Source organism: Micropterus salmoides, unplaced genomic scaffold, assembly GCF_014851395.1.
Source record: "Micropterus salmoides isolate LMB-PRFRI ecotype aquatic unplaced genomic scaffold, ASM1485139v1 Ms_hic_scaffold_16, whole genome shotgun sequence".
Classification (NCBI taxonomy): Eukaryota; Metazoa; Chordata; class Actinopteri; order Centrarchiformes; family Centrarchidae; genus Micropterus; species Micropterus salmoides.
The window spans coordinates 10,941,330-10,966,813 of NW_024040707.1; the positions used below are offsets into that span (position 1 = coordinate 10,941,330).

At 39.4% G+C, this 25,484-nt stretch overlaps 1 protein-coding gene across 4 annotated transcripts in view; it reads left to right on the top strand.

Moving 5' to 3' along the window:
- The window catches only part of LOC119905243 (synaptotagmin-2-like), a 61,010-nt gene extending 35,596 nt beyond the window's left edge, over positions 1-25,414 (top strand). For 3 of the 4 annotated variants that reach the window (XM_038722048.1, XM_038722046.1, XM_038722049.1), the window contains 8 exons: positions 9,992-10,207; positions 10,554-10,714; positions 14,742-14,879; positions 15,121-15,288; positions 15,564-15,731; positions 17,312-17,429; positions 17,779-17,912; positions 19,277-25,414. In XM_038722048.1, coding sequence (XP_038577976.1) covers positions 10,012-10,207; positions 10,554-10,714; positions 14,742-14,879; positions 15,121-15,288; positions 15,564-15,731; positions 17,312-17,429; positions 17,779-17,912; positions 19,277-19,492 — 1,299 coding nt within the window. In that variant the 5' untranslated portion in view covers positions 9,992-10,011 and the 3' untranslated portion in view covers positions 19,493-25,414. The remainder of the gene's footprint in view (positions 1-9,991; positions 10,208-10,553; positions 10,715-14,741; positions 14,880-15,120; positions 15,289-15,563; positions 15,732-17,311; positions 17,430-17,778; positions 17,913-19,276) is intronic. The other variant, XM_038722050.1, reaches the window with a different exon arrangement.
- The last annotated feature ends 70 nt before the right edge of the window (positions 25,415-25,484 follow it).

Genomic DNA, 25,484 nt, shown 5'->3' on the forward strand with positions numbered 1-25,484 from the left:
TGAGAATGAGTCAGTGATTTTCCCTCTGACACATTAGCACAGCTTTCATTGCGATTGCTCAGCCGCTGTCTGCTTCTCACTCCAGGTGAGAGCTGAGCCTTACAATCCTGGCCCCAGCCCGTTTGATGGTGTGTTGCTGGCAGACGATGGCAGAGAGCTTTAGTGTTAAACGGTCAGGCGCTGTCACCAGTCACAGCTTCCTGCTGCGCTGACGGGGCATTTTCAACACTCTTTAATCTTTAGAGGGAGAAAAACATGCCATTTTTTGTTGTGAGACCTCCAGCAGCAATTTTCCCCCCTCTTGGAAGAGAGGATTTGTGATGGTCAGAGAGAGCATAACACAGATCAAGGTAACACTTTGCCGTAGAGAATCAGTGAACTTATTTTCAGTGTGTTTCATCACACTGGACATGTTTTATGTAACACCTACAATGTCACAGCAAAACATTCGAATTTATGCTGAGATTTTTTAAAGAAAGTTACACATGTATTCAGTAGTTAGTTAAAAGGAATAGCTTGACCTTTTGAGGAATACAATCATTCGCTGTCTTGAAAAAAGTTAGATGAGAAGCTTGATACCTCTGTCAGGTCTGTACAATCAGCAGCCGGTTAGCTTAGCTTAGCAAAAAGAATGGAAGCTCTGTCAAAAGGTAACAAAATCTGCCTTCCAGCACCAGTAAAGCTCATTAATTAACACACATTTTATTTTGTTTGTTTAATAAGTACAAAAATCAATCAGTGTAAATAAAAACACATTTTACAGTGGTTTATGTGCCAGACTATTTCCCGGCTGGGACCAGCAACTTTTTGGAGTCTCTGCTGGTTGCCTGGCAACTGCTCAGGGACAAGAAATAGTCCGGATCACAACCAGAATTATTTTTACACTTTCTGTTTTTGTACGAAATCAAACAAACATTTAACAAATATTTAACATGTTAACTACTGAGCTTCAGAGGTTCTGTTAAGAGGATTTGTTTTTAATCTTTCCTCCTGTTTCCAGACTTTTTGCTATGCTAAGCTAACTGGCTGCTGGTTGTAGTTTAATATTTAATGGACGGACATGAGAGTGGTATCGATCTTCTCATCTAACTCTCTACTAGAAAGCAAAAAAACCCCAAACATATTTCCCAATATCTCACACTGTTCCTGTCTTGCAATCATAATGGAGGATTCCCTTACTTGAAAAAAAAGATTGTGTACTTGCTGTCTGACTCTCTATTTTCCTTTTTAAAACAAGAATGTAAGTAGAGGTGGCCTATCTGCAATGCTGCAGAAGCCCTCTCCTCTTTCACATTTTCTCCACACAGCCTTACATGCAGATTGGGTCACAATCTCTGTGACAGAATGATTAATCGGCCTATCAGGGGACAGGGTAAGGGGTTGTGCTGAGGGGGGAGACAGAGGATGTATGGCAACTGGCTGTAAATGATCCCTGCAGCTCCTCGCTCAGCATTCAAACCCTGGCGCCTCCCACCTCCTTTTCAAGGATCTCTCCTGATAATAGCTGAGCCACATTCAGCTGCAGGTGAGAATAAGCATTGTTTTATCTACAAAAGCAGGTTTGTAAATGAGCCTCTCTGGACCACCCTTTGGTGTCAGCTCACAATGAGATATATGATGGAGAGGCTCTTCTCTTATTCTCTTTAGTGAGATGATGTGCAAGCCTTTTTGACATCCTTATCTTGGCCGCTGCCCTTCAGATCAGTGGTGGCACTAGCAGGATTTCCTGATGCACTTACATTGTTGACGTAAAGGTATAATTGACATGTCTGATTGATGGTCACAGTCTTTCCTTGTAGATGCTTGTATTGTGTATGTTTGCATTCAGAGCATTTGTGCAGCCCTGAGCCTAAACACGGGGGTCTGATACCTCTGTGAATGTCCTGTCCGCAGCAGTTCTGCTGACTGTGTTGCAGATCTGTTGCTGAGTTAATGTGTAAATGTCATTCACTCTGCTGTTTGTCTGCACAGGGATTACGAAAAAGGTTATTACCACAGTGCTGGCCTACAAAAATAGACATTTTACCCATTGTTAGATCTTAGGAAGCAAAAATGGTGGTTTGTTTTTGAAGATAAGAAAGTAAATTTTGCCTTTTAAAAAGATTTGCTAAAGCAGTTTTAGCAGTAATGCCACAAAATAACTGTAGGCTTATTCTTATAGTAGTAGGCTATATGTCCACAATAACCCAAATAAAGGGACATGTACACCTTAATGCAAGGTGGCAGGGTTTTGCTGATTGTTGAAGTCAGTGCCTTGTTAGTTGTAATTTAATGGCTTAATTACTCTTAAGTCACATTACCGCATCCTGACAGATGCTTGGCACTTTTCCATCGATGTGCTTTCTCAAGAGACTTAAAGGCTCTTGGTCAAGACTTTCAGAATCTGGCCCTGGCACGTGTTTTGCACCATGTGCTGTGCTTTTGGATTTGCCAAAGCTTTTGTCAGTCTCTTGGCTCTCCACTATGAAATGACAAAAGAGGGAGTGTTTTGCCACTACAGTAGGCTACCTTGCAGAAATATATCTCTGCCAAAACACTTGGCGTTTATCTGACTGTGCGTGCCAGCTAAGATCTGCTCACCTGCAGGACTGTGCACTGACATTATGTGTACAAGTGATGAAAAAGTGATATCTTTATGTGGTTTGAAACAGCAAAATAAGACCCAGGAAAAACATATAAAGATGCAACTTGCAGCAGGTATAGAGACTATAATGTGAATGGACTTATGCTGTAGAATTAGAGGCACCTATCAGCACAATATTTTGATTTACGGTGAGGTAAAACTAATGCTGACTATTGCTGCAATTCTGTCATTGTGATGAATTTTTCTGCTTATAAAACTGAAAATACTTTTAGGTTCAGCTCAGCCAAGTTCTGCACAGTATCTCATCCTTCAGTGGTAAATAACAAGCAATGCAACCATCAGTATCCCCCCTGTAATCCTATTAAATCTTGGCCAAAATGAGACCATTATGTCCATGGGAGCCCCAAGTCCATTTCAGCAGGGGTAAATTACCATAGAGTAGCAAGAGTTCAGGAACAAAGCTGCACATTATGTCTAATTGAAAGAACTCTAGCATCTCAGCTCGGCTCTCTGACTACAGTAATGCTCTTTCTGATGGATCTAATAAAATACTATGCCCCCTGTTCTCTAAATGTTCCAGTACACATTTTTCAGCTGAAATCAAGTCCAGACAGATCAGAGGTCAGCTGTGACTCAGCGGCAGTCAAGCCAATATTCTCTTCCTGTTTCTTCAAGTGTGTTTATCATGAATTCAAGATGTGTATCTTGTGAATAATTACCCTTTAAATGATGTCTTCGTGATCTTATGCAACTTGGCTCACACCTAAAATAGCTCAATGGGATTCAGATGAAAGCGTCACTCAGCATGAGAAGTAGAAATACAAAGTTAGAGCACACACACGCACACATGCAATTTCTCAGAAAAAGATCATCTGCCCTGCTGTGAAAGGAATACCACTTTGCATAAAAGTTGGCCTAAATCTGAAATGATCAAATTAACAGTCTCTCTAGTACTTGAAGCCCTGAAAGTTGCTAACTACATTTTTTTGTTGTGCTGTAGCAATCACATTAGTGAGCCTTAGAGGAAATGAAGCTGCACAGGATGCACAACTAGCTCAGCTGGAGGCCAAACACTCCACCCACCCACACATAACCCGTAATGTCACAGATGGCAGGGGCCTCTGTGGGAGCTGGATGATTTCACTGGGGTCACATTATTCAGATTACTTTGTGTCTTTGAGTACCCTGGTCATCTGGTGGCCGATGACAACAGAGCCGCCATTGCTGTTGTTTCTCCTTGAATACAACAACCTTTTCACAGTGCCTAATATTCAATACTTAATTTGCCGCCCCACTGCTCCTGACTGTTGCCCCGAGCTGCAGTCACATGACCCCATGACCAGTTTTCTCTCCATTTACAGAAGCCATTTTAAAAGTGTGTGCTAAGATGTTCGTAGGTTTTGAATCATGTGCTGCATATAATTATATGGATGAAAATGTGAGTTTAAATTTAAACACACACACATACACACACACACACACATGGGCCAATCTACACAGCCACACACACTCACATATACATTGGCCACTGGCATACAGCTGTGTGAAGTGGTATAGCGGCAAGTTGTCAGGGCCAGGGGAAAACAAAGGACTTTGCCGTCTGGCTGCAGATTGTTAATTAATTGCTGTTCAGGGTACTTGTCATCGTGTAATGAAACAGCTGCATGACTTTAGCTCACTCTCCTTAGGTTGTTTTCTCTCAGCTCTGACCTGGGTGCTAATAAGCCTTCAATAAACACTACCCCCCACACATGGAGTGGGTTTATCTGCAGGCTAGGGTCTCCTGTCACTGGGGAGGATGTCACATCATGTGGTCAGTGGGTCATCACATGCATGATATCAGATAAGGAAGCAACCTTTCTCAGTCATGTGTTTGTATGTGAGAGCCAGGAGATGCAGTAATTATCATTAGTTTGACAGGTGGGGGTAATTATGTAAGAGCTAGTAGCCTGTAGGCATATTTGAGTGTTTGTAAGTGACTCATATTTTCAGCCCATTACATATACTGCAAGCCGCACTCCCATATCTTAGGGATTAAGATGCCATGAACCACAGCATCCCTCATTCCAGTCAGCTAAGGACCATTGGTGCATCTCTCTTTCCGTCAATTCCTGTCATCTCTCAGCTGTCTGTAATAAAGGCAAAAATGTGTACTCTGTGTATTTTGTGAGCCAGGTCGAAGACCTACATAAGGCCTTGTGAGTTTTTCTGATGCTGATTCTGATTTTATATAAATTCAGTTTTTTCTTCTACGGAGAAGCCTCAAGTTGAATGGATGTTTAATTCTTTTGAAATGAAAGAAGCACACACATCACAACACACCCAGAGATTTTTGCAAATATCAAACCCATTTGCCTTAACTTTCATGCGTCTCGGCTGGTAGAGTTTAAGAGACTGAGAGATTTAAAAGAACTTTAACTTCTATGGACCACAATTTTTCAGTACAACTGCCGCGTAAGTCCGCGGGATTGCTAAACCCTGTTCGTTTGTGCACCAAAGATAAAAGTGCTTGATCCCCCTCCAACTCTGAGCAGTGTGTTTAGTGATAAGAGCCAGATCATGCCCATAGCTGCGCTGCTCTGAGTCGTGGAGTTGAGCCATGTTGTTTTAACCAACTCTGATGACTCAAATGCTAAAAAATTAGACGCACATTGGGAGATGGAGTTAAAACTCCCACACCTCTCAGAAATTGTGTATTACATGAAATTCATATTGGGTAAAAGGTCTATTTTTAACTTTCATTCATCCTGGGAAGGTTTCCTGAGCATGACTGCCTGCTCGTGTCAGCATCTGCCCTGCTCCGCACTCACGCAGCTACACACATTTACACCTGGAAGCTACCGAGCACAAACAGAATCTGATCTGGTCACTGTGCAGCTCCATGAAAAAAAATGGAGGTTAACAGCCTAGCTCAATGGCATCTCAGTGGTGGCAACGAGCGAGAGCAAAGCAGCGCTCCATTACTTCTTTTCCAAGATTGAATCTGTTGTTAGGGATTGAATCACAGACCTCCCATTCAGAATTTACTTACTTTTAGGACAAAAATAAGTGTGAAAACAGTTTCATTTATATATTTATATATATATATATCTTCCAACGATATGTGCTGCGGGTCGTGTACAAAAAGTTCAAGATAATTCAGTTTCGGCAGCGGGCGGGCGTGTGCGTGAGGCGAGCACAATCCCGACTGTTTCTTGGGAACGCACCCACTTGTCACTACACCTTGTGCTTGACCACTTCACCTCACTCTATCAGGGACACTTGCTACTGAACATAGACTGTTTATGCTGCTCCCTGATAAAAGAAAAATGTTTCTGCTGATACCTGTTCATAAAAAAGAACCAAGAAAACTGGATTCTGATGGTAACTTGTTTTAACAAGCTAGATAAAAGATAATTCCCTGGCAGCGGCAAATAGCTTTGGTTTTATATTTGATTTGATTACATTAATGTTTAAGTTGAGATTTACAAGAAATATTTTATTGCTACTGTGTAAAGGGAATACTGCTGGTAAAAAAAGCACAATATTTGTTTAAACTGTTTGTAAACCACATGTTATTGCACTTTTGTGTATACAGCAGTACATTTAAATTAAAAGTGCGCAATACACTACTTTAGAATTAATTATTTAATTGTGCGAATAACAATGTGATTAATCACGATTAAAATTTTAATCGTTGCCCAGCACTAGATAGAGAGTTATTAATGAGTATGTGTATTTATGAGTATGTGTAATTCAGGTCTCTGATTTACCCTCTAGGGATGGCAGTGTCTGTCGGCTGGTCCACAGCTTTGGTCCAGACTGAAATATATCAACAACATTTGGATGGATTGCCATGAAATTTGGTTCAGACACAGAGGAGAAATGCTAATGACTTTGTTGATCCTCTGGCTTTTCCTCGAGCATCACCAGCATGTGAAAGTTTCCTTATAAGCAGTGAAATATATCAACATCAGCAAGATTAATTGGAACATTTTGTATAGATATTTATGGTTCCCAGATGATTCATTCATATGACTTGGTGGTGGTGACAGTTATTTGATGGATTGCCATTTAGTGCACACATGTCCCCCTCAGGATTCACTGTAATCATTCAGTAATCCATTAACATTTCATCTACCACCATAATCAGGTCAAAAATACTTTACCTGTAAAAATATATATTGCCTGTGTTTGTTTATCCATCGGTTAGCAGGTAATTCCTCACAAATCTAAGTCTTGTTAAAGAATAAAGAAGATATAAAGCTGATGATACACGGGGCAACTTTTTGAGCAATGTTGCTGGGCAATCTTGTTGGTGGCAAGTCTGACTATGTTTTGAACAGATAGTGGCGAGGCGGGGCGGGTGGCAGAGTGATGGGGGAAGGGAATTACGGTAGTAATCTTTACTCATTAACATTGACGGTAACATTGCCCAGCACCATTGCTCTAATGGTTGCTCTGTGTATCATCAGCTTAAGACTTTCTTCTTCAAAGAAAAAAAAAAGTTTATGTCATGTCCAGCTATTACTACTCACTCGGAGTGAGTTGTAATAGCTGGACGTGGACGTGAAGCAGGACCAATACCTGTCATAAAACAACTTCTGTGATAAAATGCAAATAAACTTCAGGTGTAAATGGATGCTTTTAACCATGTTACAATACCTACAGTAATGTACGATACAGAACGGAGACAGTGAGGCATCTGATTGCTGTTTATTGAGCAACACACTCATTTTCATTTTCAAATGTGTGATGGGTTAAAGTGCTTCGGAGTCATTTTCCAGATTTTCTCAATAACTGAGTTCTCATCTCAGCATATTATAACAAGATGCTGGTTGTTATTTTTGAGACATATATTTTAAGATGAATAAACCGGCCCTAGCCCCTGAATAATATAAGCTCATTCTTCCTGCTGTCAGCTTCAATTTGAATAATTTATATGCGGCAATAAATAGAGGCAGAATCTCTGGCACCAACTTGGAGAATTGGCACTGAAACGGGAAATTCCTCTCTCTCTTTTTTTTGTGCCCGTATCACAATGACTTTAATAAAATCAACAGCAGACATTTCCTCTTGTTAAGCTTGTCATCTTTCTTTGCTTTCTGATTCGAGGTCTCGTCCAATCACTCATCTCTCTGTCGGCAGGCTGCTTTCAGCTGCACTTGTCACACTATGATTTCTGGAACTGATAAGAGTTCTGATTGAACATTTGTTTGGCCTGTGCAGACACCACTGGAGAATGGCTTGTTGTTGTTCATTTTGTTTCTTTCTATGGTTAAACACCTTTCCCGGTCAGGCACTGTTGGCTCGAGTACAGGGCAGTGTCAAAATAAAACAGAGGCATGATAAATTAAGAATTCATAGTTATTTCTCATATATATTGCCAGTAAACTGATCACAAATCATTGTCCACTGACCTCATAACACTGAAATATGTTAGAAAACTGTAAAATGGCAGACTGTGGCGTAGACTGCTATAATCAATCATTTTATGAAATAAATTATTGTGCAACTTCTTAGTGGAAATGGATCGAATGCTACAAAGCCAGAGTTCAGACCTTGGGTGAGTCATAAAAGAGGGCTTTGATATATGATTCCAAAACTTTGTTGCACTTCCTGTATTGTATAAGAGTTGGCTCAAGCGTACTGTGGACAAATGTCCAATGGATCAAATTACTTTAGTTAACATTTTCAGCTTATTTATCCCCTGTTACACTGTTCCTTCCTTTATGAATTATTACATCCATAGTCATTAATATATTATTATTAAATATTCATACCTGTATTTAATACTGCTGCAACCTATATAAGGAAAATAAGATTTTTTAAGTTTGAGCAGAATTTGTGTATTTGTATTTGGTTTGAAGATGAAATCCTGAATTTGTCTTTGTGACTGCCTTGCTGTGTGTTATATAAGAGCGACTTCTGTTCTCCTTTTACTACAGTGTACCGTACAGTATGTGGGCTTAAGGTGGATGTATGCCCATCAGAATATTCAATAGATCATTTGCAAGAACAATGCTCCCAGCTGTCTTTGTTGTTTGATGTTGTTTGACATGGAGGCCTTTGGCAAAGGAAAAAAGTATTTCAGTTTGATCATGATTTGATCTAAACATATTAAACAATACACTGTTTTGTTCATAATTATTAACACTTTAATGTCTGAGTGATATGTCCATGGGGTGTGTTTGCACTGTCAAGAAAACAGGTTAACTTCAAATTCTTTTTTCAAATTATTCAAATAACTTTAAATTATTTGAATTACATTTTAGGGTTCAACAGCAAACCCCGTGGATTTCATATCATATTGTTATCTTTCATACAATACTTCACTACTGAAATGGACTGCACAACAAAATGAAGTCAGAGACATTCATTCCTCTGGGGGACTGGGGAAGTTATACTATATACAAGTTATGCTTGTTTGTTTGAATACTTTAATTAAGTTATCTGTGTGTGATGACTGCTTTTGCATGAATGAACTTCTTGTGATATTGTTTATACGTAATTTATTGTATTCTTAGGTCTATCTCATAAAACAGATCTTGATCTCAATTAGACGCCCTGAATAAATATAGTGAAACTAAGTAACACTATGACAGATGTAAAAACAACTTTAAAGAAACTCAAGACACATCAGTGGCAAACCTAACAAAACCAGTTTCAGTTTGCTTGTCTGATTCTTTGCTCCTGTGGCAGAAAAGATGAAAGGTTTAGGCGTGGACCTTTTGAAGATATACTCTCTATACCATCAGTAGCTGCTATAAACATAACTAATCTTTTGTTTCCTATATAATGGGAACTGTATGTTATGACATTAAATTACAGCATTTATTTGGCACTTTTTATTCAAAGAGACTTGCATACACACTTATAAGGAGCGATTTGGGGTTTAGTGAAGCCAGCTGATTCTCTCTAACTTTTGATTTTTTCATTGATGATCATTTAGATAATTTTTAGAAAGAGTGAGGTGAAGTGGCTCTGCTTTGTGGTTAGTTTAGATGCCAGTCTTCCAATAGATCTATGCACCAAACCTTAGGCATCCATATAGGCAGTAAAGTTGAACAAACCATAACCACAGACCATAAATAATTCCCTTTTTTGATTGTTTTCTGGTGTCTTAATGCATTTCAGAACTTTAGAACTTCAGAACTTTACTTATTATTTATTTTATCTCCAAAAAACAGATTTCTTTGCACAACAAACCTGAATCTTATGTGTGATTTTCCTTTTTTTTTTCAAATGTCTCCAAAAGGGTCAATATTTGTTGAATGACTCAACCCTTTACTGAACTACTGTCAATAACTGCATGTGAATTTTGCCACACAAGTGGAATATAATGTGCAGCATTGATTGATTGGTTGGACACACGTTTGTCCGAGCGCCGGCCTCTTGTAATTACATTGTTTTCATGCTGTTTTTCAGGGACTGTGTGTGCAGCCTAAATGACGAAGTGGAACTTGTTCAGGCATCAGACAACACCCATGGTCGCTGCTAAGCCAACGGGGGCCAGTGCCTTGACTGTGACTCCAGCCCCTGTCGCACTAGTCTCTGCTGAAAACTCCACCGAGCCAGTCAACAAGAATGATGCCTTCGACGAGATCAAAAACAAGTTCCTGAATGAAATCGACAAGATCCCACGTGAGTACCGGACAAAACTCAAACCTGTTCCAATCAACCAACTTGTACTGATGTGACTATAGGGAATGATTTTGGAATTAGATTTTCTCTTTTGCTTCAGGCATTGGCAGCCTCATAATGCCTTTATTCAGTATTGATCACCAGCTGCCCTTCCTAATGGCAGAGAAATCTAATTTTCACCCAATCTAATTGCTAACCTAACACCTCTCACTAAATATATTTGGCCCAGGACATGACATGGAGTAGGCTAAATGATTGGTTGGTCAAATGTCAAAGTATTTGCTTCTTTCTTCTCTTTCTGGGTGTGGATGTGCCATCTATACATTGGTCTGTATATTCTCCTCAGTGCCGTCCTGGGCCATCATTGCCATTGCCGTGGTCGCTGCTTTACTCATTCTAACATGCTGCTTCTGCATCATCAAGAAATGCTGTTGCAAGAAGAAGAAGAACAAGAAGGGCAAGAAGGGGAAGGGTGACATGGGAATGAAGAACCTGAAAGGGGGAGAGGTATGTTCCACCGCGGGAGGTTGCATCACGGCCGAGGGAATTTACACCTACACTGTATACGAGCCCAGACAAAACATCGCCAACTTAACCCTGTTTATGAGCCTATTATGTAACAGCTGTGTTTCTTACAGCATGGATTTGTGCTAGAATAGACACAAACATGCAGGTAGTGGTAAGAGTGACTCAGCTAATTATATAACAAACAATAATTTGGACCAGTATTCCTTGTGTTACACATTTTAGTCCAGCAACAAGTTTCCTGTTTGAAATGTATTAGATTACATATCATTGGTACAGGCTGTTTTGATGGCTTTCTAACCCAGTAAGTCTATTCTCCGCAGGTGTTAATTACATTCTTTATCCACCATGATTACTTTTTATAATTTTCTCCTTCTTTTTTGTTATTTAATGTATTTGTCATGAATGTTATTGTTGCTCTTTCTCTCACTTGTGCTCTGGGATTTGAGTGGAAAATGACAGGACTCTTATCTATTTAGCCTAACCATTGTTTTCCCAGTCTTTAAAGAGTAATTATGAAAATTAGTAGTTAGCACAATGCTGGTGTTTTTGGGCCAATAATTATTATTTTTTCACATGCATGATTGATGATTTGACAAAGTATAATAAGAATACATCTAAAAGTGGAGTTATTTTAAAACCCAATGGCCCTGCTGCACAAGATATGATGTGCTAATGAGGAGGCTTTTCTATCTGTCATTTTCCTCACTCCCTACAGTGTAGCTGACTGCATTTTCTGTGATTACCCTTCTTTGGTGTCTGCTATGAGTTCAATCTCTGCCTTTGTCTCTGCTCTCCTCCTTCCTGCTTTGTGTCTTATGTGTGCTCCGTGTATCTTGACTGTGGTGGACTTCTCTGCCTACGGTAGGTCTGACAGCACGCGGTGCCCCTCTCTGGCCGCTCTGTGTAAGCGCAGACCAGGGCCGGGGGGAAGCGGTGATGGGGTGGGCTGGGCTTGGAGGGGTTGGATTGCAGTGATGATGACAATAAGTGCTATGGCTTCCTTAGTTTTTTTGCAAGCTTAGGTGCTGCGGGTGCTTGAGGAATCTATGGGAGCGATTAAGCTGCTTCGCAAAATCCACTGAACTGATATGCCGCACCAACTGCTATGTCTTGACTATCCAGAGATTGCAATTTTTGAAAAAAAACAACAGAGCAAATAAGTGTCTATGGTTTGAAATGAACATGAAACTCATCCTAGGGTTGAGCCTTTGAATGACGAGTGCACTCAGCAACTCACTAGAGATCACTAACATGCATGTGCAAGGGGTAATCTGGATATTTGTCAAATAATAGCCGAACTGAGAGCTTTGAGCATGTTTCCACCATGACAGGCCTCGATTGTGCAACACAACCAAAATGGGATATCTTACAAAACAATTTCTCTCCAGAGATACATTGACTTGGGTCTGAAATTCACACGGTGTGCCCCACTTGTGCAAACACGCTCCGAGTTCCTCGACATATAAAGCTGTTTGGATCTCTTGACAAAGACCAGCATATGCCCTTGCAGTAGGTACCATTGAATGGCCACAACTTGACTTGAGAGTAACTTTTCCTGGATGACCCATGCTGCTGACATATTAGGTGACAGTCATTGACGCCCTCTCTCCCTGAAGCACTTGGGTCTCACTGAGGAGAAATGGTGGGCCAGAATGTTTGCCCAGGTTTGAGCTCAACTGCTGAGGCCTGATTTCAGTCGATGCAAAGTTAAAGCTGCAATCAGGTGGCTGTTTTAACACATATTTATTTTAATAAAACCCTTGTTATCTAGCTCGTAAATTACCCCACTGAGTTCACCGAAGGGCATACATTCAGACATACCATGTCTTTATCTTTGAACCCCCAATGGAAGTTTGATAAACTATAAATTCTCAATATAGCATGATCCCTCTATGGATGTGTACATTTCACTCAGGTCACGTGGACAGAAATTTTTGGGCCTGACAAAAATTTGTTACTTAGGTTTTTTTGTGTGTTTTTTTAAACATCAAAGCATAACTTTTATCTGTCTTCAGAAATTATAAGGTTACATTACATTTGCCATCAGAGAGAAACTTAGATCCTGCATTGTGTGGCCTGGCATGCTTGAATGAAAAGCATTTACCACAATAAAGATAGAGAATGCGACATATTAAGGATATTGTGTGAGAATGTATGCGTGTGAGAGAGAAAGTGAGTTCTTTAAGCATGCATGAGAGCCTGCATGTAAGCAAATGTATGTATGTATGTATGTGTGTGTGTGTGTGCGCGCACGTGCGTGTGTGTGTGTGTGTGTGTGTGTGTGCGTGTATGGCGGCATACAGGGCAGTATGGTGTGTTGTGGATGTGATAGTGTGCGTATTATCTGTGTGTGTGCCCTGTTCCTCTTCCAGCTCATCAGTGAGTAGCTGGGCCCTCCAGTCTTACGAAGACATTTTTTCAAGAAGACAGCCATAGGAAAGTAGGCCATACTGAGATATTTTCCAGCTTCATACAGTATCCAAAATGGAAGTTTATTTTAATATTTATATCAGAGCAAAACACTTGATTAGTCATGACCGCCTCTAAAGATATGAAAGACTGACGAGTCACTGGGTGTGATGTAAAGCCAAGATGGACGATAACGGAGGACTTATCTTCTTCATCAAGTCCTGATTATCTAAGGAGCTCTTTATTGTTTGTAAACTGCTGTCAGTAAACTGCTGAATTTTGTTCTAGCTTATGATCAATGGTCACAATAGTTCAGCTAGAAAATATGGACTCTCTTAAATAAATTGTGAAATATATCAGTAAATCATTTAGCAACATTAATCAGGCTAGAGTACAATTATAGCAGTCAAATCCTACCAGCAATACCAGTGTAAACACATTAATGAGACTATAGGATGTCAGGAGGAGATAAATGTCAAACAGTAATTGTCTGGCTTGAAGTAAACCTGTGTGTCAAACAGCTTACACTATCAGTTGGAGGATATTTGCCCGCGTCAGTGGTTTGATCAAATCACATCTATTCCTCATAGCTCTGTCCTTCAGTTCCTCTCAGAAAGGAGGATCTGTTCCTGTGACAGCTTGTATTTGAAGTACTGTACACAGGGTGGACAAAGTAACTAGAATACCTTGAACCATAGCGCAATGCAGTGCAACAGTTCTGTGGTAAATACTATTTTGGAGTGTGTCCTTTTGTGTCAAAATGACTGGACTGTGGTGTGTTTGAGCAAATATCCCGGAATATTCTCAGTCTGTTTACTTGTGACTTTGGGCTTATCTTTACTGATACACTTACTCTGTGTGTGTGGGATATGCCGTCATGATTTGTTCAGACTTTTTTAACAACTCACATGGGATTAGTCATATTTGGGATTTGTGAAGCTGCCTGTGTATCCGCAATGCAGTCCCTTGAAAGTCAAAGCCCCATTTTATGTCATGTTCCAGTTATTTTGCCCACCCCCTGTAATATCACAATTACAGGCAGATACACAAGTGAATCACATTGATTTGAAAAAAACAATTAGCAGTAATAAAGGTTTGGCAATCCTCATTTTTACTAGTGAAAAGTGAGAACTTCCTAAGGTTTCTTGATGGCTGTTGTGTTAAATTGCCCTATATTGTAAGGTTTTCCTGTTTTCCTGTTTATATTCTGTTGTTTCTCTCTTTTTCTCACTCCTTCTCTCTCTATCTGTCTCCACTTTTTGCATGATAACATAGAGTTCTATTCAAATGGCCTCTCTACAACATTTCATAGTCAAAGAGGAATTCCCTGTATCTGATTTTAGCAGATTTTAATGCTCATGAAAAAAACAGCAAATGGTGTCACCCAAGAAATAGTGAAATCAAGTCAGGTTGCAACTGTGGTCATCGATGAACAGATTGCACTAGTAACACCGCGCTGAGCGGGGGGTAAGTGGCAGGTAGGTGCTGTGACTGACCCAACTGCTGATGCCTGAGGTTTTGTGTTCAGCACAGCAGCCACCTCAGAGACATCCACTTACTCCTCCTCCTGCCGCCTGTTCCCCATCTGTCTCTGCAGAAACAACAGGATGATGATGATGAAGAAGATGATGTTGAACCTGGACTCACTGGAGATGAGAAAGAGGAAGAAGTGAAGGAGAAAGAAAAGCTCGGGAAGCTGCAGTACTCTATTGATTATGACTTCCAGGAGAACAAGGCAAGCACTTGAGTGGTTTATTTAACATTTTCTTGTCAAAATGCGGAGGCTTTCAGTACTTATGTAAACAACACACCCTGAATTTTCCTTTGTGTAATATTTCCTTTGGCCTGTTTTTTTTCTTGATTGATTATCACTGAAGAAAAGCAGGATCAAGGACATGGTGAAGGATTTCGGGGTGTGAGCTGGAGAAAATCTCATGGACTTTTAATCACATACTTCCTCCCTCCTACCTCCCCAGCTCACTGTGGGAATCCTGCAAGCAGCTGATCTCCTCTCCATGGACAGCGGTGGCACCTCTGATCCCTACGTCAAGGTCTTTGTGCTCCCTGACAAAAAGAAGAAGTTTGACACAAAGGTTCACAAGAAAACGCTCAATCCTGTGTTCAACGAGACCTTTATCTTCAAGGTAAGACGAAACACCTCGTGGTCACCCATTACTTATTAAAACAACATGAACATCAAGCTGTTTGATGGGTAGGAGGTCCTGGTAAAGGTGAAATTCTCCAGGCTAGTTCTGCTGAGGCTGCATGTTATTAAGTCAGGCAATTTTGAGCTCCAGGCCAAAGTCAAAACCCATACTGCTCAATACTTCTGATCTGACTTGCACTGTAAGTCTATGATTTGTCAAAAACCTCCCCAAAATAAAATAAATGAGTAACAAGAGATTGGTTTGTCTTCTAGATTCCATTCCAAGAGATGGGAGGGAAGACTCTGGTAATGTCAGTCTATGACTTTGATCGCTTCTCTAAACATGATGTCATTGGAGAGATTAAAATACCCATGAACACCCTTGACCTGGCAAAGCCAATTGAGGAGTGGAGAGACCTGGACAGCGCAGATCAAGAAGAGGTAGGACTCATGCGGCGTTATGTGTGTGAGTGTTATATTACTATTACAACAATTATGTTTGCATTGATGTTTGAGAGTTTGAGAATGTATTTAACATATTGTTTTCCATAAAAGCATAATATAAACAAACATTAAACATATATTTTTTTATTTAATTTTTATTTTTGTAATGACAATGTATTAAATGACGTGACGTGACATGATGAATGTGAAGGGGTCGCTCAGAGTGATGGACCTATTGTCATTATCTGAATCTGCAGCTCCCCTTGGTTTTATTGAGTTCTAGCTGTCTAGCCTGCAACGTTACTGTTTTGGTTCCCTCTCACCGCTCTCATAGCGGCATTTTCAACAGAAGCAGAAAAGCTTTAAAGACCCAGTGTACACTACCTGCTCAGCACCAAACAGCAGTCAGACACAGTTACTGTCTAGCTTCTGAACATAGTGAGGCATTTAGCAGCTAAGGAGCCAGATATTTCCCTCAGGAGATGGTAGAGACCAAGAACAAAGCTGAAAGAGTGTAAATATTGGATTTACATTTGTCAGGTGGGCAGAAACACGACTCCAAATGAATGAATAATGTTGCTCTGTATTTGCTGGATGTGTAAATATGCAAACCGGCTTTGCTAACAAGCTTGCCATATCAACTTAAAAGGTAATGGTATGTCAGTGTTGTGTTCAAAACTTGTGTCTGCCAAGTAGCCAATATTATTATTATTTCACAGGGTTAAATTTGGTTATCAATGAAATATGACCAAGATATGTACTGAGCACGACACTGTATAGTTCAACTGTATAGTAAAATCAACTTGTCAGTGCTCTCAACAAACTATATAATGGTGACACTACATTGCCTTGAGCACATCCCTGTTTTTGTTCTGCAATTTCCTGCTACCTATATTACTTATTAAATATATACTGATACTGTTAATAGACTAATGCTATTTATCAGTAAGGCTAAGTATGTTTTACCTTTACTACAGAAGTCTTCTAATTCTCACTGCAAACTGTAATCATAATGCAACCTGTGAAAGTTTTTAAAACATACTGAAATACATTTAATCAGACCTGAACCTGAACAGCTTACTCAGCTGATGACATAGTACAAAAATAACCATGAGCAAAAGATGGAAACTTTGTCTGTTTACCAATGAGATTCAGGGGTCTGAAGGACATCCTTTTTTGTTTTTCTAAGCAACTGCACTGCTTCCACTGTAGCCACGCAGCCTGTAATGTGGTGTTTTCATCATTATGCTGAACTAGAATAAGAAAAACAGGTTTTAATCAATGAAACCTCTCCTGAGCCATCTCAAGAAGAAATACTCACTCTACAGTTGCATGCGGCCTCAGATATTTAATTAACTTTGAAAAGACCAACTAGATGTACTTCTGAATACCGGTAATTCCTGCTGCTAAGACAAACATAATGGCAGCAATAATAATTTGTATTGACGGTTTATATTTAAAATGTTATTCCAAGGGACAGTTTGTATATTTATGTAGTGTACAGCACAACAAAGGAAAGATGTAAGTTCTGCGTCAGACCTCCTTTAACTTTCTCTCCCCGTCCCACCTCCTCACAGCCGGAAAAGCTGGGTGACATTTGCATCTCTCTGCGTTACGTCCCTACTGCTGGCAAACTTACCATCTGTATCCTGGAGGCCAAGAACCTGAAGAAAATGGACGTGGGTGGACTGTCAGGTATATACACAGTACTGAGCATCACATATTGTATTTCATAACCACCATATCACACTTGGCCTTATTTCAACTTTCACAATTTGACAAAAATTGATCAGTTAATGAAATTTGAAATGCTGGCAGTGGGACTGCAGTGTATAAAGGACTATGCCTGTGAGCACAGCCATTAGGTCGGTCCTGCTGTGCTCACGTGCTGACGCTGCAGTACTTACCATGCACCAGCTCTATCTCCCCCCTGGCTTCAGCATTGGCCCCATCTGTTGGTGCATTACAACATTGCAACCTAAACATGCATGTGCAAGCCATTTCTATCAGATTTATCATGATTTTGCATTCTTTTTTTTTTCAGATCCCTACGTAAAAATTAACCTGCTGCAGAATGGAAAGAGGCTGAAGAAGAAGAAGACTACGGTGAAGAAGAATACTTTGAATCCGTACTACAACGAGTCCTTCAGCTTTGAGATTCCTCTTGAGCAAATGCAGGTAAGGACACAGACTCACGAGTTAAACTCCTTTAAGATATATCAGGGGTGGAAAGAGTACCACCGTATCCTACAGAAATAAAGGCACTAGTGTTTAAAAGTACTGTATCCAAGTAGAAATACTATATTACATTATAAATTAGAAAAGAAGAAGAAGTTAAATGCACTTAGGAGTTTTGCTGCTATAGCCTTATTTGGTCTGGTATGACTAGGAGCTTATGGTGGCTAATGTCAGCCAACTTTAGATAGCTATTATTGAGACAGTTTGCTGACTTCATGAGTCTTCTCTACTTGTGCTATTGTCACTATATTTTAGCTTTTCAAGGCTGAGCTTATACGTCTATTTCTTGATACGTCGATACCACTCTCCTATCTGTCTAGTAAAGTATTGCCATCGCCCTTACGTTACCAGGCATCTCGCAGAGACGCCAGGAAGTCACTGCTATTGCCCAACAAATAATCTAGCCCATAACATTATGTTGACCACAACTTGCTGTTTTTATGCTGAATTGTTTTTACAGATTAACCAAACAAGATTTGTTGATAAGTGAGCTTTAAGGTGTTGGTTAACTGGCTGCTGACTAGCCTCATATTTAATGCACAGTGAGTGGTACTGATCTTCTAATATTATTCTCTGAGAAAGAAATCACAACTTACTGCTCACTGAGAGTTCCATGTAGGACATACTGTGTGGGAGTATGTTGAAATACTTACAAAACCAGCACAAATTCCATCTTTGTACTGCAAAAAAGGCCAAAAGAATTGTCAATAAGACTGATTATAATGACCCAACCAACCCATTTTTTACAAATTCGTATGCTTTACAGTTTATGGGCCAAGTAGTCTTTAAATTTCAACAAATAATGTATAGAGCAAGAGACAGAACACTTCCTGACGGTTGTTCTCAATGAGAGATAGCAGGAATCCATTAAGGGGAAATTATATGTTTAAAAAAAGAGGACAAATTTGAAAAGCAGATGTGTGACAAACAATGTGTTGAAAAACATTATATTTGAAAGATACAGTGTGACCAACACTGAGAAATGACTGACCTGTCTACGTTTGTTTATCTGTTTCTGTTTTATGCTGTTGTCCAAGCAGTGAAGCTTGCTGTTGATTGTTGAAGCACTTACACAACTGTATGGTCATTTTCTTGTTATTGTGTGTAATTGACCGGAAAAAAAATAAAACTAAACTAAAACTAAAAGCATTATCCAATAATTGACAACTAGGGCCACAGTGGCCACTGTTCATGGCCATGCATATGGTAGATGGAAGATTTTGGAATGTACTCCACCTTTCACATCCACGTAATCATCATGGCATTCTGAACGTTGCTGTAATGCTTTCTCTCCATTCCCCCAGAAAATCCTAGCTGTGATCACAGTGCTGGATTATGACAAGATTGGCAAGAACGATGCCATTGGAAAGATACTGGTTGGGAGCAAGACCACAGGGGCCGGGCTGAAACACTGGTCCGACATGCTGGCCAACCCCCGTCGCCCCATCGCCCAGTGGCATCCACTGCAGCCAGAGGAGGAGGTGGATGCTGCTCTCGCAGCCCTAAATGCCAAGAAGTAAACTCCCACCAGAACACATCGTCCCCACCTCCACCTACCTACCCATGCATTTCCCACCATTCTCCCCAGGTCCCACATATCTGTGTATATTCCAGAGGAACACCCTAACTGTACATCTGCTCCCTCCACCCCCACCTCCTCTCCCTCCGCCACCTTTCAAAAGATCCATAGATACCATTCAACATGATGGGAAATATAGTTTAAAAAAAAGCATCATGTTATATGAATTCATGTCATTGAAAAAAGAAGATAACTTACAGGATGGACAGATACTCCGTTGATTTCATTTAGATCTATTTTTGTATTGGGGTTGTGGTTCCATTAATAAGAATACAGAGTAGACTATGAAGAACAGTAAGAGTGCTAAATGGGAATATGGTGATAGAGGGGATAAAACATACATTCACTCATATTGTACTTCTCACCCCTCCCCTTTAGTGACACAGTTTGCTTAGAATAGTGCTTAATAATAAAATGCTTTATACTGCCATATGATAGAGAAATAACACAAGCAGGTCCATTCCTTAGGTGTATTGTGCACCATGTTCCACACCTGCCAGTTATCATACTAGATGATTCTCTTAGTTTGAAGTACATTCCTAGAGTTGGGTAGCAAGTAGGGATAGGCACATATCCAGATACCCACAGACACACTGCCTTTTTGATTAGTTAACCTTCCACCCATCGTCTCAGGAAAACTGAGAGGAAACTGAAACTTCATGCCTTTTTTTCTAAACGGGTTGTTATTATTCAAATACTCCACTTGATGAGAAAGAAATGTTGGATTTTAAAGCTTGTTTTTTTTCCCAGCGACGTAAGGCTCACGGCTAGTGTTAGTTTCTCCATGAAATGGTGTGTCAGGAAACAGGGAGTGATGTATTTTCAGTAAAAAAAAAGGGTATTTGTGTGTTTTTTGACTGTGCAAAAAGGCTGCGTCTGTCATCTGTACAACAATAAAATGTGTGGAAATATCCGATACAGGTACAACAGAGACTGATTCCAACTACCAATGACATGATATTTACAAGGTGTCGATTACTGCCTGCAGTCTACCACCTCCCCTCCCAACGCCTCTGATTCTGTATCTCACTTGTTCAGTGCTACTGCCATTAGTCATGGACTTGACACAAGGGTTTTACTTCAAAGGAATCCCTATAACCGTCTTACAGTCATAAAGGAGACAAGCCTTCAAAGTAACAAAATAAGCAATTTTCAACTACCAGGGACGCCTTCCAGTTAGCGGTGTTGTTCTCTTCATTTCTTTCTGTCTTATTATTTTTCTATCTCTTTTTCCTTTTATGTAGACAGTTATATTTTTATTTGATTCAAACACTTTCATTCCTCAAGCACTTTAAATCCAAATGTTACTTTTAAGTACCCTCAGAAACCAGAGCTTTAATTATTTATGTTAGGAATAACTGCTGGTTAAAAAAAAAACAAAAATGAGCAAAGGAGTGCATTGTGTAAGCAGTTTTTTTTTGTTTGTCTGTTGTTTTGTGTTTTTTAATTTCGTCTCAGCTTTTTGTGTATGTGTTTTGATTGTTTGAATATTACGTTTCTCACTTGATTACAAGGATATGGTCTGGAAGAAGGCACTGATCCATGTGTATTTTATACACAGCTTACCAAACTGTTGAATTTAATTGCACTACTGGGTATCCATTCTGTGGTAATTTGACACTGTTCTTGATCTGTGTAGTTTTTGTTTTTTTTATTGATAAAATGTTGTGAGATTGAAATTTTCTGTGGCATTTGTGGCATGCCAGACATGTCTCCTCATATAAATGAACTCTGATAAGAAAAGAGACACATTTCAATCTAATGCTGATCCCTAGCACCTTCACAGGATGTAATTGGTTCAGTGTATTTGTAAATTAATATTCTGTTGAAGGGAAATTTTGAGGAGGAACTTTGTTTTGTGACAAAATCCAAACTTTTCTGACCAAAACTTATCAGTCCTGAATAAACAGGTGAAGGTTTAATTGTTAATGAAAATCCTGATATGCTTTTGCCCCAGTGTACCTGCTTGTAGGTCTAGTTAATAATTAAAATCAGTGCTGTATGTGAACACCAACAGCAAAAACTACCCGTTGACTGTGTGCAAGAAAATGCTACGTCATTGTAAATCTCGTACTGCAACTTTATTTGGAATTTAATGAATGTTGGCTCTTGTATCTTTCTCTGTTGGAAATTGTAACTCCTAATTTTTTTTACAACCAACATAGACCATGTTCAGATTTGTGTTTTTCCATCTCACATAATATTTTTCTTCTGTTAATGAAGCAGCACTAAAGAAAAGGCAACATGGAAGCAATCAAGCAACCCATTGGTGTGTAGTTTTTGCCTATATACATAGTTCATACACGTTGATACTGCATGTTTATACAAAATACTGTACATAAGAGCATGTTTTAAAGACGAAGCAAAAATATCTCGTGTACGTAAATGGGTGTCATTTGTCATTTTAATAACACAACGAAGGGGAAAAAAGATGCACTGTATATTTTCTAAATGAAACAAATCTGTATTTATTTTCCATGAGGGTCACTGGAGAGAATGTCATACAAATATTAGAGTACTATTACTAATAAGAACCTTTCCACGCCTGAAATTCTTAAGCAAGTGTGTCGTCCAGTACTGTGTGTAAGTTCATGTGGGATGAAAATGTAGTCGCATGCTCGCTATCTAATTCCTTGTAGTCCAGATTTTTATTTGTTATCATTTATCTGCCATCCATTTTGTTTCAGCACTTATCTGAAGGCCAGTGTTTGTTATTTCTGAATTTTAATGCTATTGCTTTTTGGGGAAAAAAATGGTTTTGAATTTTTAATGTTTGAGATGGGCAGGGGGGTCTCCAAGTCTATAAGATGACTGTTTTCTAGTAACAGATTTGGCACAGTGTTATTCTGAAATAACTCATTAGAAGACGATTGAATAATTCTGTGATTTGTAGGTGGATTGTAGGAGTTGTTTTTTGTGCCAGTACTGACCCAGAATGAAGTCTGTTGGATCATATCTTTGTATAAAAGGCATTTCCAGTGGCCAAAAGATGAATAATCCCATTCCAGTGAACAAAGACTTGGAATCCCTTCTTCTTTCTTTAGTTACCTGGAAGTTTTTATTTTTCACTTCTATTTAAATAACCTGAAACCCTTCACAACCGTGTCTCTTTTACTGTGTTTATTATACAATAGGTGTATGTGTATACAAGATAAATGAATAAGATAAAACTAAAGCCATAAAACTCAAGCACTAACTCTTCAGAGCTCAGCTGAGTAGCTAGAGTTTATTTATGAAGAAAAAAACATCAGACATGTCTTCTTTTTCCTTGGCCAGTGTTTCTCTTTTACATTCCGTTCAGAGGTCTTTGTTCATCAAGAGGGCAAAATACATTTTATTGTATATGTGAGCATTGAGAACAGTTGTGAGTTTAGTCGAGTGAATGTGTCTTTTTCTACTTTCAGAGCCGTTGCTGTCCTTGTTTCATAGAGGTAGCTGATTTTACAGTATTGTGATTAGTAATGTATATGCCTTGTTTTGATAGTATAAATAGATATAATATCACAATAGGTTCTCAGTAATACTACTAAAATGATATATATATGAGAGTGTGTTCTATTCTTGGGCTGAGTGCAATTTACGAACCAAACCGGGTCACTCTTTGAGTTTCTCTTCTTCCAGTTTAGCAGCAGAATGTACTAGTGACTACATGTACAATCAATAACCCACTGCTGGTGACCTAGAGCTCACGCTGATGGTTTTTCTTGGTTCTTTTAGAATATTCAAGCAACAAAACAATATAGTTAGAGATCCAGCCATATTAAAGGAAAAAAGAGAAAAGCTTAATACAGTGGTGAGTTTTTGGCCTGAATCCCTCCCATAGAACTATGCATAGAGTTATGAAGCTGGAGCCAGGAGACAGTTAGCATAGCTTAACATAAAGACTGGAAACAGTGGGAAACAGCTAGCCTGGCTCTTTCCAAAGGTAAAAAATTCCACCTACCTGCACCTCTAAAGCTCAAACCAGTTTGTGTACAGATTGAATAAATGTGAAATAATATGTTAATGAGTGAGCTTTAGAGGTTTTTTTGCCAGACTAGCTATGTCCTCCTGTTTCCAGTCTTAGTGCTAAACTAAGCTAACTGTCTACTGGCTCCAGCTTCATACTTAGAAGGACAGAGAAGAGTGGTGTCAATCTTCTCATCTAACTCTTGGCAAGAAGGCGAATATTTCCCTAACTCCCCAAATGTTGAACTATTCCCTTAAGTTTACCTCAGTCGCTGAATTTTCTCTGAAGTAAATGTTAAACTGCCATCTATCTATCCTGGCAACAAACTTCAGTGTGTCGTGTGACACCGCACGTTGTCTAATGCAATAGTATGTTTATTCATTGTCCCATTAATGCTACCGACTGTGACCAAATGATGCACTGAGAATAATTTCAAATACAAGGTTTCTGTGCATTTCAAAAATACTGCCAGTACCTGATCACAGTTGCCTGCATTCGTCAACACTGTTTGAATCTACAAAGCCAAAATGACAATTCACACAGAGGCAGACAGAACACATCAGATGATGAGGCAAATGTGATTACAGGTACATTTATAGCACACTTAAGAGATTTATTTATTTAATACCTTTTACTGCTTGGGCCAACACAGTCACATGACCACCGGACATTTAAGTTCTATGGGGGACAGAGACTGGGAGCTGTGTGTGCTTGTGTATGTGGGATATATAGATGAAGTGTAGGCCCTTTAGCATACATGCTGCAAAAACACAGCACTAGACTAGAAAATATAAATACAATATACAGTACAGGTCTGCATGCGTGGGACACATTACTCATTCTTAAATGTACATCTTTGTGTGTATGACCGTAATACTCAAACAATCTTAGTTCTATTTTAAATATGGGGGTTATTCTGTTCTGTTGATAGCTGTGTAGATGTACAATACCTTATGCACAACTGCATCTGAAACTAAGTGCTGTTTCAGCTGTGCAGAGACAGTTTTAGAGCACCGTTCACACCTACCGGTAGTTGTGTTTTGTTCTTTTGTTCTTTTTTTTTTTTTTTTGGAACAAACGCTGGGATTTAAAAAGGGAAACCATCCAAAGTTCAATAGATCATTTACCACCTTGTCAAAATGCGTTGAGAACCCTCTCAACGGGTAAAGACACCACTTTGAAACATGTTGTCTTGTCTCCTCTATTACACGTTGTATTTCTTCTTTGTATTCTTGTGCATATGTGTATCACTCCTTCTGTCTTTTTTGTTTTTGTGATGTATACTTCTAATGTATAATGTAGGACTGTATTTGATGCCAGAATCATGTTTGCGTTTTTGTTTGTGTCTTTGTCCTGTTTATGTGTAACCAGCTATGTACCATCAGTATCATTATGCTGAGGAAGCAGGCTCATTGATTTCTTCACTGAATCTGCTTTTGCAGAGCGAAAAGAATGCCGGCCTTCATGTTTACAACATGGACATACTGTATACTGCCAAACATGCAGGACCGTACCAAACTCCCCTCTTGAGCGCTTAGTCCTCCACCTCTCATCCCTGATGCAACTGTATACTCAAGACTCTATTCTTCTTCTTTTTTCACCTCTTTCTCTTCTTCATCATCTTTTAAAGCGTTGGAGGACGGTCAGGATGTGTCCTCTAGCTGTGTTTCTTCGTGTCTAGTGTCGTGGTGCGCGTGTTCATGTCAGTACTTGTGCCTACTGTGGATCGCATGCTTTAGCCCTTGACTGGACACAAACGTTGCTCACAAACTCCTCTTGACCCTTGTGTGGACAAACGTTGGGGATCCTTATAAAGTTATCAAGGGAACCAAATAACTTATTACAAATTTATCATATGTGTTACCAGTTCTGTAAAAAAACTAATAGGAAATAAAGGCCTTTTAATTACCATGACTTGTTTGTGTTTAATATCCAGTGTGTTCAGCTCAGTTGGCTCCTAATAATCTTTCTGCATCTGATGCAT